The sequence below is a fragment of the Kogia breviceps genome, chromosome 14 (assembly GCF_026419965.1).
Source record: "Kogia breviceps isolate mKogBre1 chromosome 14, mKogBre1 haplotype 1, whole genome shotgun sequence".
Lineage (NCBI taxonomy): Eukaryota > Metazoa > Chordata > Mammalia > Artiodactyla > Physeteridae > Kogia > Kogia breviceps.
Window position 1 is genome coordinate 39,476,890 of NC_081323.1, and position 19,649 is coordinate 39,496,538.

General features: G+C 44.4%; 1 protein-coding gene across 2 annotated transcripts in view; it reads left to right on the forward strand.

The window, feature by feature from the left end:
* PAK5 (p21 (RAC1) activated kinase 5) overlaps positions 1-19,649 on the forward strand; it is a 317,201-nt gene that overhangs the window by 279,511 nt on the left and 18,041 nt on the right. For both annotated transcript variants that reach the window (XM_059036625.2, XM_067013926.1), the window contains 3 exons: positions 12,548-13,039; positions 14,737-14,870; positions 19,312-19,438. In XM_059036625.2, the coding sequence (XP_058892608.1) occupies positions 12,548-13,039; positions 14,737-14,870; positions 19,312-19,438 (753 nt within the window). The remainder of the gene's footprint in view (positions 1-12,547; positions 13,040-14,736; positions 14,871-19,311; positions 19,439-19,649) is intronic.

Sequence of the window (19,649 nt, forward strand, 5' to 3'; positions counted from 1 at the left end):
ATGGGGACAGTTTCTATCTGACTCTGCCCTCACAGCCACCCTGTGCAGCCTCATAATGACTACTGTCATATCTCTTTAGAGATATGGGTCACGGAAGGCCAGAGTAGCTGTGTGACTTCCTCAAGGTCATGCAGAGCCTTAGCGACTGAACTGGCCTGAGAACCCCAATCCTGCCACCCCAGTGCTTTTTCTACTCTCCAGAATGGAAATGACATTCTCAAACTTCTTATGGAAGACAGCTGCTAAGAGAGAACAGAAAATTTAGCAGCATTGAGGCAAGAGCCATCATCTCTATAGATGCATAGTTGTGATGGTTCCTGCCAACCAATCCCTCTACCTTACCCTCTTCATATCCAGCGCACAGAGCAGCAAAGTGACCAATGCTGGGCCCAGGTCATCCCAAAGAGCTAGCATATTAAGGGGTTCTGAGTGAAGAGAGAGGATGCAAGAAAAACAGTGGCATGGTTCCCTAGACCTTCCTTCTGGGGTCACCAGTGCAATGATTTTTCACTGCTTGGCTTCTCTTTGTTTTCCCTAGAAGGAAAAAGCAATTGAACCAGTGTGCTCAGCCTTCCTGAATCAATAGTTTAATGTCTCATCGTTCTTTGTGGTACTTGTCACACCCAGATTCAACCAAGGCTCCAGGAACAAAACTATAGCTCCTAATCTACTAAGGATTCCAGCAGAACACTTTTCAGAGACACTTTAGGGCCTGATGGGTAGTGAAATGACGAGACTGTTGAAATCTGATGGGCTGCGTCCAAAATCTGAGAGGGGGGTAGGGGGAGAGAGAAAAGTGCTTAATTGCTTAATATAACAATGGATAGTATAGCCTGTAGATTTTTCTTCCTTTACACATGGGCTCCCACCAGATGTTCATTAAGGCTCATATAACATCAAAGAGGTGATTCAGAGCAACATCTCTAACATCTGTCCCTTCTCATGGAGACTTTAGGCATCATTTACCTATGAATGAACTCATCTTCCCATGAATGTTCTTGTGGTTCAAAGTAAATTGTATTTTGGTCATTATAAGTGGGTTTTCCCATTACCAAATTAAAAACGAAATGAATCTAACCTGGCATTGTCTGTCCCAGTGCTCTTAGAGGCCCTGACGCATTTGAACCATATTCTACGGCAGTGAACTAATCCCTAAAGGTGCAGCCCCCTTCCCCCACCCCTGCAGGCAGTGACAGATCACGGGTCAGAGTAATCTGCTCTTGAATAGAGGATGCATCCTTAGTTTGGAGTAGCAACAACCAACGGTGGGGGGTTAATTGGATATACTGATTCGGAGGTGGAGGAAGAGCCCGAAATACCCTGTCCCCTTGAGCCTGCTGATGGGAGATTGATTCATTTCTTCATATAACTAGAGTTTGCCTCTTTGTAGGGGTCATGAGCCACTTGTCAGAACTCTCCGTGTGCATTTGCCATCTGTTTTGTAAGGCAGGGAAGTACACGACTCTTCAAACTTCCTGTCATAAGGTGTAAATTCCTACATGCCTAAATAGGAATCCAGCCCCATGGTGTGGGAGAGTTTCCTGCAGAGATGCTAAATATGGTGAATGGCTTTCTGTTACATGCAGTTTGGAAACCCAGCAAGTGTCTGATCATCCAGAACTGAACCTCCTTCCCAAGTTCCTTGCACCAGGACCTTAAGGAGACACCTTGATCCCTGAGGTTCTACTGGGCCCTGCTCTTGACCACTGCTGCCTGCTGTGATATGTGTGCCTCTTTCACCAAAACTGAATGCCAGCTCAAAGTGTGTGCTGTGTCTCTTTGTCATCCGGCCAATATAATAGGCTCTGAAACAGGGCCACTCCATTTTGTAAATGAACATAAGTAATTCAGAGGAAAATGAGCATGGTTTTGCCTCAAGCAGGGACAGTAGCTATTGTTTATTAAGATGCCATTGGAGGTGGAACAACTCCCTACCATCCTGTAATCAGAGCTCTTGTGTCAGCAGTCACTTCAGCGGGAGAAGTGGAGGCTGGCAAGTCATGGATGGAGACACAGGAGCCCATCCGCCACAGGCCAGGCAAGTGGGGACTGGCCACCATCAGTGGCGTTCCTGCTGTGGGATTGCAGAGCGTAACAGGAGGGGTGCAGGTCACAGGGTTTAATGAATCCCCTTCCCCTAATTATCAATCTCTAAAATGTCCCGACAGAGAAAGCTGGGTACTGATTCTCTCTCGAATCCTTACAAGCAGACGTTTTTCTTTCCCCAAGCCAAGCCTCGTCCTGTTACCTTTCCCTTTGAGTCAAGTAAGGACAATTTAAGATGTCCTTTTCTTGCTCAGAGCCTTATGATTCACTTTTATCTTGCATTTGATTTGTGGAGAACAAGCAGCATGCAGTCTGGCTTTTTTTCATTTGGGGGATGAGCAGTGTCTTTGCTTTATTGTACTTTGAAAGGTGTATTGGAGCGTCATATACTCAGGCACTGGAACCAGCTGCCTTCCCATCCCCTATAACTGCAAAGAGTGGATAGACACCATCCTTCATGGAAGCTTCCGCAGTCCCCATTCCGTGGACACAGACTTACAACACGCCTGCCCGTGCACACACACACGCACACACGCACGTCCAGCACAATCCAGCTGCAGACTCCCTGTCACCAGCATGGAAGGGCACAGTGACAAATAGATGCTGCCACAGGGATTTTTTTCCTTCTTTTCTTTCTCTCTCCCTCCCCGCACCGAGCCTTTTTTCCTAGCCTTGGCATAAAATGGTCAAATGATGTTCTACTGCAGAATTCAATTTCACAGTTCAGTTAGGTCCTTGATTACACTGCCAAATTCAGATTAATGTGCATTTAACTAACATGGATCAGGGGAATTCTGGCTGACAGCCAGCTGTAATCAGAGTAATTGATAGCTGTGTGGAGTTTTATGCCCTGTCCACCCCAGCACACCACTGGTGAAATTGATTGATTAAATGAATTCATTGCTATAATTATTTATAATTTTGATACATCACAAGCCTGTGACTGGCCCTATCCTTGGAGATGTGCTCATTGTGGAAGGGGAATCTGGCTGAGTTGTTAACTGAGGATTATTTATTCCCATATAATACTGCTGTTTTTTTGTGGTTTTTTTTTTTGGTCCTTCTTATTTTTTGATTGGGTTTGAATAGAGACATGAAAAAGCTCGTTTCTTTAAGATTTAATTTATATTGAATTCTAAAAGACATTGGGAAACTAAAAAATGAATATATGTTATTAACCATTTTAGAGGAAGGAAACTAAGACTGTTTCTACGTCTTTTCAGTATTTTCAAAGATTCCTGTAGTGAGAATTCCTTCTGAGAACGTATCTGATTTCCAATGACAATTAGTGGTCCTGTGACATCAACTAAGCAGTTTGGCAGTCTGGTGATATCAGCCTGGGTGATAATTTACAAATAAATCTGTTCTCTTAATACATCTTGCCATAGGGAGATCACCCTTAAAAGTATGCAGACCATGGTCTCACTTGTATGAAACTATTGATACTTTTCCACAAAATCACAGGACTGTTCTCTCTGGAGGAGTGGGGGAAGACTTTCTGGTGTCTCTTTATTGTTTTCTCTCCTGCCTTGTGGCTTTCCACTCCTGCTCCCTATACCCTTGCAATAAGGTCTTAGAAGGTAAACTATATGCATAGATCTTTTGGAAATGGTTTGGGGCATGGATGGTGGGAGGCATCCGTGGATTCGCTTATTAAATATCTATACCTTTCCCTGGTCCAATTTCACCACATTGTGGTTTCACTAGATGATAAAATCATACATCCCTCTTGAGATGCTACAGTCCTGCCCACGTGGACTCCAAATGTACTCCTTTTGTTCTAGAATATATTTGTAAATCAGGTTGTAGAAAAGGTAGCCCAGTTCAAGCTTCACTCTTCTGCAAGTCTCTTTTACAGACATGGACGTGTATATATGTACAAAACAGTATATATGGACAAATTCATCATTTTTGTTTCACCCATTTATAATTATAAGGTATCATGGGAAAGATGATTTAGAGTAGAACAATTAAATAATTATAACAGTTTAAGAGCCATGTAAAAGGGCCAGGAGGCCATGTTATAGAAGAAAGCTTGGGCTTTCTTTCTTGAACAAACACACAGAAGAAAGTTTGGACATTGCAGCTGAACACCAAATTCTGCTCTGGCCAAAGTAAAAATGAAAGCAGTGAATTATGTATATATGAGCAACTCATTTTGCTGTGATGATCATTCCTTTTTTTTGTATATTTTGAGCTGATTTCTATAAGCCAAGCCAAGACACACACACACACACACACACACACACACACACACTTAATTTTTCTTTTCACCCCCCTCCCCCAGGCATTATCGTCCATCATTTTCTGGCCCAGTTCTTGCATTTGGCCTCAGGCTGCTCAGACATCTGGGCCCCCAGTGAAACACCCTAATCAAGCTTTAGCTCCCTAGCAGTCACTCCACACTGTGCCCACCTCTCTCCTGACCCTGTGTACCTTTTCATCATTGAAAGATAGCTCTGAGAAGGTATCAAGGACCCACATTCTAAAGTGACACTGTCTGGATTTGAACCCCAGCTCGACTTCTTAGGAGCTTTGAGAAATTTGCATGACTACTTAAACCCGCGGTACCTTAGTTTCCTTTTCTGTAAAATGGAACAATTACAGGACTTTATCTCACTGTGTAACTTGGGATTTAAATGTAGCCATGTACATGAAATGCTTGGAACAGTCCCTGGCACGTGGGAAGCACTCAGCAAATGTCAAGTATCATTATTAACATCAGTGTGAGTTACTCTTGTGAGACATGGAAGGGGCACCGACTTTGCTCCCAGTAAAACACCCCTACTTTTTTATCAGAGAGAATGTCCACCCTTGATTATGTAGGCCAGGGAGGTGACAACTAGTGGAAGAAATGCCAAGTCAGGCAAGAAAGCAGGCCTGTGGTGCCAGTGTGTCCAGCAGCTGGGATATGGACACCCTCCCACTGGAGGTGAAGGCCTGACCTGAGTCAAAGAATCGAGTTGTGTAATCTTCTTGGAGGTTTTGGGCAGTTGGCCTTGGATTGCTTGGGAACAGTTTCACCTCCCAGAGCCTCAGCTTTATCAATACAGTGGGATTAACTGCCTTCTGCTTGACTCTTAGAGTGAAAAATCATGAGGCCAGCCACCAGCGTGTGGGCCAGCGATAGTCACCATCATGGAACCCTTGGGTCATCAAAACCCAACTGAGAGCCATGTTTCTGCAACATGGTGGCCAGAACAAAGTCACCTATGAATTTCTCCTTCCCAAATCCAGCTGTTTGTCCACCATCATCTTTGAGGGGATGGAGTCTGGAGGGAGGACCATGCATTCTCTCACTGGAGCCAAAAGTCCATTGTCCTTTGACTGGTATCCCTTGAGTCTGGTTCCAAAACTGTCTCCTGTGATAGTGTTTGGTCCTCATCCATTGCTTTTTTAAGACTCTGCACCTCTTCCCAGCAGCCATGAAAGACAATGGCACCATTTTATCTCCAAGACCTAGTTTCAAAGACATTTAGCTAGCACTGAACAACTCTGCATTCTGTCTGACTGGAGATTGTCCCATTTGTGCAGACAAGCGTCCTTTGCTTTCTTTTTCTTTTTCTTTTTTTTTTTTGTATTTAATTATTTTTAAATTTAATTTTTATTTTATTTTATATTGGAGTATGGTTGATTTACAAGACAAAGGAGGCAAAAGAATAGACAATGGAGAAAAGACAGTCTCTTTAATAAGTGGTGCTGGGAACACTGGACAGCTACATGTAAAAGAGTGAAATTAGAACATTCTCTAGCACCATACACAAAAATAAACTCCAAGTGGATTAGAGTCCTAAATGTAAGGCCGGATACAAGCAACCTTTTCTTGATGCATCATGCCAGCCGTGAAGAGTAGCCTCTGATAAGGAAGAGCAGTGTCCGCATGCGATTCCTACAGGAAACAGCCTTTTTGCGGGCCTATCACTGTTGTGGCCTCTCCCATTGCGGAGCACAGGCTCCGGACGCACAGGCTCAGCGGCCATGGCTCACGGACCCAGCCGCTCCGCGGCATGTGGGATCTTCTCAGACTGGGGCACGAACCCGTGTCCCCTGCATCGGCAGGCGGACTCTCAACCACTGCGCCACCAGGGAAGCCAGGAAACAGCCTTTTAATTCTGACATTTCTTCAGAGACCAGTTATACATGCTTCTGGGGAATGAATTTAGTTTCACTTAAACTACAGGAGGAGATTCTCCCAGGAAGACACCAGGAGATGATGGCACGTGGTGGCTCCCAGGACACACTTTCAAAAGTAAAAGTCACAGACCCCGCTTGCCCTCACACACTGGCCTTGTGACTAGACTGGGCTTGGCTAATCTGGAGCTTAATTTAAAGGAAGAATTGAATTATTTAATTTACACTGACATTTGTCTCCCCCCCCGAGCCCAGCACATACACACGCCAGTTTTCCTTGTGTATGGCACAAATCCAGGGCCTTAGACAAAAATCAGCTTGATGTCAAATATAGCATTTTAATTATAATACAGTGTTGAATATATTATAATTAGGGACACTTTGATTGTTTTAGAAGGTTAATGTATGGGAGTATATATGCTACCAGTATATTGTACATATTCAGTAAATTCTCACTAGTCTTTTTACCACTGTAGTTACTATTTATTATTTTCTTTTATGTTCCTGCTACTGTGCTAAGCACTTTATATAATAATAACACTACCCAGAATGAATTAACAGACTGTATGGAACAGTCACTGTTTAAATCCTTTGATTCGTATTCAGTTCTTTAGACTTCACAGTGACCTAAGGAGATAGGTATTATTATCATTTGGTAGGTATTATTATTATTGCTCTCATTTTACCAGTGAGAAAACTGAAGCACAGGAGTTGAAATAACTTGCCCAATGTCATACAATTTGTAAATAGTGGAAGAAGTTTTCGAGTCCAAAGTCTTTTCTTAAACACCAGGCTGCTCTAGGATTCCCCCAGGTAAGCCTCATAAAAGCCCCATGAGGGAGATGTGATGACCCTCATTTTACAGATGAGGAAACTGAGGTTGAGACAGGCTAAATGATTTGACTCAAGTCATTAGAATCAATATTCAGCCCTCAATATGTCCTTCAAATATGTTCTTTCTGCTCTGCAGCCAGGCCAGGGCCCTGGCTTAGCAGGGCCCCGGCCCCTGCTGGCTGATGCTAGGCTGTCTGAGTGTAGCAGTACAGGAGGCCAGCAGTGTGAGCTGGGAGCCAGTGGACAGTGCCTAACTGAGAATGGTACCATGGCAATTTTCAGGAGGCTGCTGTGTGCAGATCTTGCTCCCTGACTTGTTGAAGAGGCATCTGTTGATGCTGTGCAAGGGGTCAGAGGTTCAGACACCTTCCTTCTGCCAGATGACCACCATGTTGCCAGATGCAATGAGCAACATGCCGCATCCAACTTCACTTCTCCGTGGCATTTGATGTGGTTCATCACTCCTTCCTTCTTGAAATACTTTCCTTCCTGGGCTTCAGGACATCCTAGTCCCTTAGTTTCTTTCCTATATCACAAACCACTCCTTCTCTGCTCCTTTTTGCAAGTTCCTTCCCCTCTTTTTAGTCTCTAGATGTTGTAGTCCTTGGACCTTCTCTTATACATTCAACACCATGGCTTTTAACACCAGCTAAATACTGATGACTCTCAGATTCATGTCTTTAGCGTCAACTTTTCCCTGGACTGGAGGCATGTCTAAGTCACCTAAGTGGCATCTCCACTTGGATGCTTAATAGCTCTCTCAAACTTGATGTGGCCATGATGTAACTCTGTGTTTCACCCTACGTTTTAGTTATCTATTGCTGTGTAACAAATCATCCCCAAACTTAATGGCTTAAAACAACAATGAACATTTATTACCTCACACAGTTTCTGTGGGTTTCCATGGCTAGCTTAGCTAGGTGATTCTGGCCTTGAATCTGTCATGAGGTTGCAGACAAGAGGTCAGCAGGGCTGCAATCATCTGAAGGCTTGACTGGGGCCAGAAGATCACCTCCAAGATGACACACATGGCTGTTGGTGGAAGGCTTCAGTTTCTAGCTGGCTCTTGGCAGCAGGACCTCTCTATAGGATTTTGGATGTCCTCACGACATGGCAGCTGGAGAAAGCCAGAGCAAGTGATCCAAGAGAGAAGGCAGAGAAGCCACAATGTCTTTCTTGGCCTCAGAGGACATTTACTATTACTTCCACCATATTCTTTTGCTCACAGATCAACCGGATACAACGGGGGAGGAGACTACACATTCATGTCCGGAGGCAGGGATCACTGGGAGCCATCTTGGAGGCTGACTCACAGCCAAGAAGCCTGCTCCTGTCCCTATGCTCCTCATATTATTAAGTGGCTTGCTCCTCAGGAGAATATCCTGGGAGTCATCTTTGATTCTTGTCCTTCATGTTCTAATCCAATCCATCAGCAAATTGGATCAGCTCCATCTTCAGACCTACTCTGGATCTCATTTCTCACCCCATCTACAGCACCCACCCTCACCTCTGCCCATATTGACAGCAGTAAGCTAACTGGCATCCCTGTTTCCACTCTTGCCACCAAAGCCTCTTCTCCAGCATCCAGAGAGTCAAGTTCATGTCACTGTCCTCTGCTTAGCAACCTCCAGTGGCTCCCACCTCCCTCAGCAACAGCCAGCATCATTGCCATGGTCTGTATGATCTGCCCCCTCACCGCTTCTCTGTCTGTCTTTCCAAACTGCCTCCTCTCTGCTCCAGGAGAGCCTCCAGGCTGTTCCTCAAGCCTGTGTGTGCCTCAGAATCCTGCATATGCTGTGCCCTCTGCCTGGACTACCCCTGCCCCCCACAGTCACAGGGCTTGCTCCCGCACTTCAGCCAGGTTTCTGCTCATGTTACACCTCTCAGAAAGGCCTTCCTTGGCCATCCAATGCAAGATGGCACCTTGTTACTCTCAACCCCCTTGCTCTGCTTTATTTTTCTTCATATCACCTATTACTACTGGACCACATACTGTATATTTATTAATTTTCTTGTTTATCATCTGTCTCCTCTAGAATGTCAACTCCAGGACAACAGAAATACCATCCATTATGATTATTGCTGGACCTTCCCACAGCACCTGAAATGGTGCTTAACACATAATGGTTGCTTAAATATTAATCTGTGCACTAAACGAATGAATGAATGGACCACGTGGGAGCAATGAATTCAACTAGAACAGTGCCACCCAATAGAACATTCTGCGATGGTGGAAATATTCTATATGTTCTATAAATTTTCTATATCTTGTCCAACGTGGTGACTCTTAAATACCTAACATGACTAATATGAGTGAGGAATGGAATTTTTTATTTTAACTTTTAATTTCTATTGATTTTAATTAAATAGCCACATGTAGCCAGTAACAATCATTTTAGAGCAAATCTGGATCCTTGGAGTGGGCATGTAAATGTCATTCCATGTACATCCTGGTAGAGTGGAAGAGACTTCCTGGGACTCTGTGTTAAGAAGGAGCTGGAGGTCCAATCAACGAATCTTTTTCAAACACCTTCTATGTATCCAACACTCTCGTTATCTTCAGGATCTTACACAAAAGAGTGTATTCATCTATTAGCACTTTCTTCTTTGAGTAAGGAGGCGAGGGTGATATGATGTGGTATATTCACCATCCCTGACCTCAGTCATTCCAGAGATGACCAGAGCTCCTTCTTGACTTTTCCAGAGAATGATTGCTGGAACTTACACCTAGTGTCATGGCAGGCCCTCGCTGGCTTCCCCCACCCCTGCCCTGTGTGTCCTCCCCATCCTCTCCACTAAGTTCCCTCAATCCACTCTTCACAATCAGAGTAGAATGTTCTTGCCTGAAATCCTTCTGAGGGCTGAGCAGATTTCTCTTTCACACAAACACAGACCTGCGGATTTTGGATTTTCTCAAACATTATACATTTATACTGATTTGTATGTGTTTATCTTATTGTCCAAAAAGCTGCTTTGCACAGGGAGTTAGGTTGTCCCTTTTACGTATTCAGTGAGTCCCCTACATATGAACCTTCAAGTTGTGAACTTTCAAAGATGTGAACGTGCATTCGTATGTCCAGTCACGTAAGTTAGTTCACGTGTCTGGTGTACATTGTCACATGCATGCATCCTCTACAAGTGGTTGTGCTTTTGTGTACTGTACTGTACAGTATCTTTATTTCAAGCCCAGGATGTCCAGAAGCAAGTGTAAAAGCAGCAATGATATAGCTGGTACTGCTAAGAAGCGCCAAGCAATAACGATGGAAACAAAAGTGAAAATAATTGAGAGAGTGAAGCGAGGCGAAATAAGATGGTAGACGCCGCTAGTTCTTATAACATGAATTGTTCAACCATTGGCATGATTCTGAAGAACAAGGACAAGATCATGGAACATGTGAAGTCTTCTGTGCTGATGATGTCACCAGTAATATCGAAGAAGTGTGGAAAAGTGACGGAGGAGATGGAAAAACTTCTCAGTGTGTGGATGCAGGATCACATCAGTGTTGAGTCCTGCTCAGCTTAATGCTGATGCAAGAGAAAGCTAAAAGCCTTTATGAAGACTTGAAGAAGAAACACAGTGAAGAATCAGAGGGCACATCTTTTAATGCCAGCCATGGCTGTTTTCATTGGTTCAAGTCTAGAGCCAACCTTCACAACGTAAAAGTAAGTGGCGAGGCAGCAAGTGCAGATATGGTAGCTGCCTGGGAATTTCCTGAAACGCTTTGAGAAATTATTGATGAAGGAGCATATTTCCCCTAGTAGGTTTTTAATGTGGATGAGACCAGACTGTACTGGAGAAGGATGCCATACCAAAGTTACATCAATAAGAAAGAAAAGTTGATGCCAGGCTATAAAGCAGCAAAGGACTGGCTAGCTGTGTTGTTTGGTGGCAATGCTTTCGGCAATATGAAGATGAAGCCTGTCTGAGTTTATCATTCAGAGAACCCAAGAGCCCTTAAAAACATAGCTCAGGGCTCCCTTCCTGTTGTGTGGAAGAGTAACCCCAAATCCTGGGTTACACACGCCATTTTCCAGGACTGATTTTTCCACCACTTTATCCCAGAGGTAGAGAAATATTGCTTGGAGCAAGATGTCCCATTCAACATTCTTTTGCTTCTCAACAGTGCTCCAGGCCGCCCCCCATTCATGGATGACTTTCATCCCAACATCAAAGTAGCGCATCTGCCACCAAATACTATGTCGCACATCCAACCCATGGACCAGGGAGTTATTGTGATTTTCAAGAAATATGTACGTCACACTTTTTGTCAGGCAGTTAAGGCGAGTGATGAATCAGGAACAACCTTGCGACAATTTTGGAAGGACTTTAACATCTACAGGGCCATAAAAAAACATTAACTTTGCTTGGCATGAGGTTACAGCCGTCACCATGAATAGGGTTTGGAAGAACCTTTGCCCACAGTTTGTTCACGATTTTCATGGATTTGAGAAGGTGGATGAGGAGTCCAAAGAGGTCTTCAGCAACTTAGTGACCCTCAGTGAGAAGCTGGAGCTAGATCTGCAAGAGGACGACTTCATTGAATTTCTTGCTGTGCAACATGAGGGGCTTACTAATGAAGACCTTATCGAATTGGAGGCCCAGAGAAAGGACAAAGAGAGACAAGAGGAAGAAGAAGTAACTGAAGAACTGAAGAGATTCACGATGCAGGAAACAAGGAGGCACTGTTAGTTTCTGAGGTACAGGACCCGAATGTAGAGTGGTACACGAAAGTTGCAGCAGCTGCTCAGAATGCAATCCAGTGCTACCGCATCATCTAAGATGAGAAAAAAGAGCTACTACCCAAACATCACTGGATCGTTGTTTTTCAAGATGGTAGGTAGAATTGAATCCAGCAAGGAACCAGAACCTGTGTCATCCACATCAGGCATGAGTGAAATTGCAGCTTGCCCTCCATCTCCTATTGCTGACAGTCCTTCAGCTCTACCATTGCCCACCTCCTCTCCCTCCTGCAGTCAGTAACTCTTATTGCCTGTTCACTTGATCAGCCCCTGTATACCAGCTGTTGTACTGTACTACTGTACTTTTCAAGGTACTGTACTGTGAGATTAAAAATGTTTACTTTTTGTTTGTTTTTTATGTATTATTTGTGTCAAAAGTATTATAAACCTATTATAGTACAGTACTATATAGCCGATTGTGTTAGTTGGGTACCTAGGCTAACTTTGTTGGACTTACAAACATGACCTCGGAACGGAACTCGTTCGTATGTAGGGGACTTACTGTATTGGCATTTTCCCCTTCATAACTCCTGGGATCACCTCCTACAACTTGCATTCTAATCCAGGTCTCAGAGTCTACTTCTGGGGATTTTAATAGGGAAGGAGGAAGAAATAGGCAGGATGGGGAGGTCGGAGGGCAGATAAAAGGTGGAAGCGATGCATCCTGGGACCCCACGAGGTAAGCCTCACCCACGAGTGGGTTGTGCAGTGGTGCTTATCATTTGGACCAGCTGTGTGACGGCTATGGTGTTCAGATGTAGCATGTGAATTTCTCCATCTGTGTCTGTCTTCCCAGGTGGATTATGATCGAGCACAGGTGGTCCTCAGCCCTCCACTGTCAGGGTCCGACACCTACCCCAGGGGCCCTGCCAAACTACCTCAAAGTCAAAGCAAACCAGGCTATTCCTCAAGCAGCCACCAGTACCCATCTGGATACCACACAGCCACCCTGTACCACCACCCCTCCCTGCAGACCAGTTCTCAGTACATCTCCACAGCTTCTTACCTGAGCTCTCTCAGCATCTCATCTAGCACCTACCCCCCACCCAGCTGGGGCTCCTCCTCAGACCAGCAGCCCTCCAGGGTGTCCCACGAACAGTTCCGGGCAGCCCTGCAGCTGGTGGTCAGCCCAGGAGACCCCAGAGAATATTTGGACAACTTTATCAAAATCGGAGAAGGGTCAACCGGCATTGTGTGCATTGCCACCGAGAAACACACGGGGAAGCAAGTCGCCGTGAAGAAAATGGACCTCCGAAAGCAACAGAGACGAGAGCTGCTTTTTAATGAGGTAGACGGTGTGTTCGGATCATCCTTTCTGTCCTATGTAACATTTCTTTCCCATTTCAGAAATAACACATATACATTTTAGGACATTAGAAAACACAGAAAATATAAATACAAAAATAGCATCCCTTTTTCTATGCCTGTATGGCTGCCTCTTTTATTTTTTTAAAATTTTTTTATGGTACGCGGGCTTCTCACTGCTGTGGCCCCTCCCGTTGCGGAGCACAGGCTCTGGACGCGCAGGCTCAGCAGCCACGGCTCATGGGCCCAGTCGCTCCGCGGCATGTGGGATCTTCCCGGACCGGGGCACGAACCCGCGTCCCCTGCATCGGCAGGCGGACCCTCAACCACTGCGCCACCAGGGAAGCCCAGGGAAGCCCAGGGAAGCCCATGGCTGCCTCTTTATGAAGTACTTCCTGTGGATCAGCCACTGTGCTAAGCATTGGTCTGGTCTGATTCTCACAACAGCCATAGACAGAAAAATGTTATCTCCATTTAGCAATAAGGAAACGTAGCATCAGATTATGTTACTAGCCCGGGGTCAGACAATAGGTTCATACAACTGTAACAATGCAGTCAGCTGTGACTTTGGACCCTCTTCCGAGATGGCTTATGTGAAGGCTCCACCCAGCTCCAACTCCCATAGGTGTTCATTCCTTTTCCATGCTCCAGACCTCACAGAGAGCATGGGGTGAGTTGGATTCAGCTTCTTCCCAGTCCACAGCTCCTGATTTCTGGAACTTATTTCCAAACCACAATGCCAGAACAGACAAGGCAAATATAACTTAAACAACTGTATAATTTATTATTTAATACTCATTCTGAAAATATCACTAGAAGTGACCACAGGATGGTAATACCTGGATGCTCTCTCCAGCAAGCAGACACAAGTTGGTCTTTTAATGCCTAAGTCATAATGTTTTTACCTTCAAGACTTATCCTTTGTATTCAGCCCAAACTCTTTCAGACTCAGCCTAGACATTCCAAGAAGTTAAATTGGTGTCATGTGGCCCCAGCCCTAATTACTGTTTACTTCAGTCACTTCTGAGACTCACTTACCTTGGGTTGATGACCCTTTTGCCCAGTTAACCAATAGCAGAGATGGACAATGTGTTTTAAAAGTAACCTATGGGGGCTTCTCTGGTGGCACAGTGGTTGAGAGTCCGCCTGCCGATGCAGGGGACACGGGTTCGTGCCCCGGTCCGGGAAGATCCCACATGCCGCGGAGCAGCTGGGTCCGTGAGCCATGGCCGCTGAGCCTGCGCGTCCAGAGCCTGTGCTCCGCAACGGGAGAGGCCACAACAGTGAGAGGCCCTCGTACCGCAAAAAAAAAATAATAATAATAAAATAAAATAAAAGTAACCTATGGGATATCTGATCACATCCCCCGCAAACAATCAACTAAACTCCCTCTTGTGAATGCAAACTCTGCCACGGTTCTGCCTGTTTTTACTCCATATTCTCCCCCAACCCAGTGTCTGGTTGACCTGCCATTTTCTCTGAATTTGCTAACTTGATCCCCTCTATTCCTGCCAGCGGCTCTCAGTGCTGTCCCTTTGTCTGTAATAGACTTCTGAATACCCCCCCAGACACAATCAGTACTCCCCATCAGTTGAACTCACAGCCCAAAAGTAGCCATGAGAAAACAAAAAGTCAAATTTCACGGTCCGAAGTCAAGCAGTGTCTTTCCATTTTGCCCAGGTTGTGATAATGCGGGATTATCACCATGACAACGTGGTTGACATGTACAACAGCTACCTTGTCAATGATGAACTGTGGGTTGTCATGGAATTTCTAGAAGGTGGTGCCTTGACAGACATCGTTACTCATACCAGGTAAGTTTCCTTACTATCCAGGCAAGTAGTTCAAGGTGCTTATTATTCTTTTCCAGGGTAAGGCCTCAGTGACTATATTTATGAACTTTTCACTTTGAAGGTAGAGAAACGACTGCCCTTTTTCTCTGTATTCCCAATATCATGTATGTATAGTTCGTTCACTCAATTCACATTCTCCCTGCCCTCCAGAAGTTCATTGATACCCACTGATTTTAAATCAGCAAGCTGCTGAGAATGGAGTTTTGGTGACAAATAATAGAATTTCCCATCCCTACATAGATTTCTAAAACTGAGTTTCATTCTCCTAAGTTGCTATACAATTGCTATGTGTTGATACCACCAAGGGTACCTGGGGAAAGCAGGGGCAGGTAAAAGATCAAAATTTTATGTCATAATAACAAACTACATAAGAGAGAGAGAGAGAGATTCTTCAAATCTGTTTTTAAATCATCTTGCAAGTAACAATGGTTGATTGCCACTGTTGCCTCAGCTACTTGTTTCTCTTGATGTGTCAGTTGTGGTCATTTCGTCGTGTTTATTAGGCAGATGAAAGAGTATGTGCTAAGACAGTGCTTCTAAAATTTTATTATGCATACAAATTACCCGTGGATCTTATTAAAATGTAGATCCTCATTCAATGGGGGGGGCATAATACTCTGCATTCTAAGGAACCCGCAGATGATGTTAATGCTGTTAGTTCATGGATCACACTGGAAAAGCAAAGTTCAAAGGAACAGACGTGTAAAAAAATCATGTTACAGTTGGGAAACTTTAAGTTTGCTCTGCTGGTAAATAAAATACCAAAGAGTTGAGAGGATTGTCATGAAGGAGCTACTTTGGGTATTAGCTGATGTCACTGAAATGGCATCCAAATCATAAGTGAATCCAGTTGAGCGACAATAGGTGGAAAGCAAGGTAGCAAGAAAGTGTTCAGAAACCCGTAAGGGATCGAAGGTGCTGCTTTTTCTCGGCTAAAATGAGGCAGTGTTTCAATCATGACTCCCTATAGCTCTGAGTCTGCGGTAGACCATCTAAAACAAAAGGACATGAGGGAAGACACCGAATGTTTATCACCAACATTTCAGCTGGCAGATTCCTATTGGTATAGCCATACAACTACCATATCTATCTATCTATCTGTCTATCTATCTATCTATCTATCTAATCATCTTAAATTGTAGCAACAAGTATACTGAAGAGACCTACGAATAAGACAAATGTGACTTACATATAAAACAATTAATAGGGGCTTCCCTGGTGGCGCAGTGGTTGGGCGTCCGCCTGCCGATGCAGGGGGCGCGGGTTCGCGCCCCGGTCTGGGAGGATCTTGCGTGCCGCGGAGCGGCTGGGCCCGTGAGCCATGGCCGCTGAGCCTGCGCGTCCGGAGCCTGTGCTCCGCAAAGGGAGAGGCCACAACAGTGAGAGGCCCGCGTACCGCAAAAAAAAAAAAAAAAAAAAAAAAAACAATTAATAAAAATATGTCCAAGGGAGGGGCTTTTTTCCTTGCCTTAGAGAGCATCAGAAAACTACAGCTCTCGCTTTGTCAAGTTCTTATTTTGTATCCGTGGGATTCATTGAAGAGCCAGCCTCGCTAGAATCCATTGTATTTTCTAATTCTCTCCATCTAGTTTTGTCAATGGATTTCCCCTTGAAGGCAGAGTAGCTCCAGAGAGCAAGAAGCAATTGTGTGTCAAGGAATACCGTGGATATTTAGAATTTGAAATCCTTAAGCTGGTAGTTCAGAGAGTTTCCTATAGTAGATATTCAATAAGTACTTCATTGAATGATTGATTGATTGGTTGATAAAACATTTAACTGCTTGCCACTCAAAGTGTGGTCTGGGGACCAGCAGCATCAACATCCCCTAGGAGCTTGTTAGAAATACAGCATCTCAGGTTCTACCCAGATGGACTAAAAGAATCCATGATCTAGCCAGATGCTCAGGAGTTTCTTTTAATTTATTTATTTTATTTTTTTAGTTTTTGCTGTGTTGAGTCTTTGTTGCTGCGCACGGGCTTTCTCTAGTTGCGGTGAGCGGGGGCTACTCTTCGTTGCGGTGCCCATGCTTCTCATTGTGGTGGCTTCTCTTGTTGCAGAGCATGGGCTCTAGGCACACGGGCTTCAGTAGTTGTGGCAGGTAGGCTCAGTAGTTGCGGCACGTGGGCTCTAGAGCACAGGCTCAGTAGTTGTGGCACATGGGCTTAGTTGCTCCGCAGCATGTTGGATCTTCCCGGACCAGGGAGCGAACCTGTGTCCCCTGCATTGACAGGTGGATTCTTAACCACTGTGCCATCAGGGAAGTCTCTTCAGGAGTTTCTTATACATACTAAAGTTTTAGCGCTATCTAGCATCTTGTTAAATCATATCCTACTTATTTCAAGGAAACAGCTCTAGAAGGGAAAGGAAAGTACCAAGCTCTGTCAGGTTCTTTATACATTAACTCATGTAACCTTCACACATCTCTATAAGGTAGGTGTTGATGTGCCTGTCTGTTAGAGGATGAAGCTATGACTCATAGAGGTGAAAAGTATCTTTCTCAAGATCACGTATTTAATAATTGGCAGAGCCAGGATTTGAGTTTGGAGTTGACTTCAAAACTGAGGTGTTTTTATCCCCACCTGACTTCCTCCCTGCTGAAGTAGGAAAGCACCAGGCTTTCTACAGTGGGCCATGTCCATTTCAAAGTCATTGAATTGAGTCAGTAGCATTTCTTATAAATTCCAGGGGATCTTTCAGTTTGTGATTGGGGGCTCAGAGTCAATTAATTTTTGTTACCATTGACCTGTGAAAAATCTTTATGCCTGCTTCAAATAACTCAAATCTCATTGAATCCAAGAAAAAAATGGATTTTATTTTATTAAAGATGATAATTCTTCGTCCTGAATTAATTTTAAGAAGTAGTTGGACTTGTCCCTGTGGCTGACGCTCTGGACTCTCAGGAGTGTGCTTTGGGCAGATGTGAAAATTGTCATCTGAAAACAATCCAGCATAATGACCAGCCCACTTACCACAAAACCAAGAACACAGAAGTTGTAGGTTTCCACTCTGTTTCAGACACCTGCCTTCCTATGAGGCCAATTCATTGCGGTGGTAGGAATCCTTTTCAAAGATAAGGGCATATTTCTTCATACTCATCCACTTTGTACCTTTGACATTCTCCTCATTGGTTATCTCCTTGGATTCTACTTTGAACCCTAGTTTTACTCAGTTGGGGTTTGTTGACATCAACAAGACTGAAACGCAGATTCAAGGTCATCTATTTACTTGTCCTGCTGAGCTAAAAGTTACCTGGGATTATTCCTCAAGTCAATTCTTAAATTTGGGTTCTGGTCAGTTATGCAGTGTGTCTCCTGATAGCCTCCTCTGTTTGCCTGATAGTTTGTCTTAGCAGGTCTTTCACATTTGCTACCTAATTTGGGCCTCTCAATATCTCCATGAGAGGGAGGAAGTTTTATACCTAGATGAGTTAGGCAGATGCCTAAATGGGTCATTTTGAGGGCACTGAGGGACTCCATTATCCACATCATTCTTCTCACCTGGGTTCTTCAGTGGCTGAAAATCTATTTTTTTGAGTTACAATTGCTGCATGATACAGTGGGGAAAGTGGAAAAGCATGGGTTTTGAACTCATAAAAGTTGGGGTTTGAATCATGATCTGGTTACTTTCTGAGCTATATAACCTTGGGCAGGTCACCTGACCTCAGTCTCCTCTGAAACCAGAAATACCTTCTTTGGAGGGTACAGCCATGAAATGGGGGAGCATATCCAGTGTTGTCCTTGCCTTTCTCATTTCCATGTTCTATTTATTAGGGTATCACGCATTCATGCTTGGTTATTAGTAACTAATGAGGCCCAATTTCCTTCTTGACAGAGGGACCTGGAGCAACAGAAGCTTCCAGCTCCTGGAGGAGGGAGAGGGAGGGCTGGTGAGAGGCAGGACAAGTCCCAGAGGGGGATCTTAGAGATCTAAAGACCACTTTGCCTGAGTCCAACCTTGAAGAGAACTATGGCCTTGCCCATTTCCAAGATGAGGAAAAAGAGACCAGGGGAAGTTAAAGGACTTCCTCAAAGTCATCTAGCAGCCACTCCTGGAACTTTGGCGTCATTCAGTGTGCCCTTTCTGTAGGACCTTGGAGGTTTGTCAATAACAGGGGAATTACCTATAAGAGTCCAAGGAAGTGCATTTGCACTGATGACCCAAAAGCCAGCCAATGGGGGTCTCTTTACTTTAGCTTATACTGAGTCCCTATCATCCTCAATGCCAGGCCTTAGGTTCTGGGAATCAGGTCCCAAAGACTTCCTTTTCCTTCCCCATAGATTTTCAAGACATGGGCTGGGGAGCATGGACTGGTTCACTAGAACACAAGGGAGCCACCTCTCTTGATCATTTCAAAGATGGTCTTAAGCCTGACCTTGCTCCTTCAATGTGATTTCCTTCCTAGAATGAATGAAGAACAAATAGCTACCGTCTGTCTGTCGGTTCTGAGGGCTCTCTCCTACCTGCACAACCAAGGAGTGATTCACAGGGACATAAAGAGTGACTCCATCCTGCTGACAAGTGATGGCCGGGTAAGATTTTCATGTTGGGTCCCTCCCCGGTTTACCTTGTCATTTCACCTGTCACAGGTATTATATTCCTAAGAACATTTTCTCATAATTCTAATTTTCCTTAGTTGCAAGTCACCCACTCCCCTTCCCAGGAGGCTTTTGAAAAAGAAATTACCATCCTCTGTGTCATCCTGTTATTTAAAACTGTCTGTGAGGTGAATTTGATGGATAA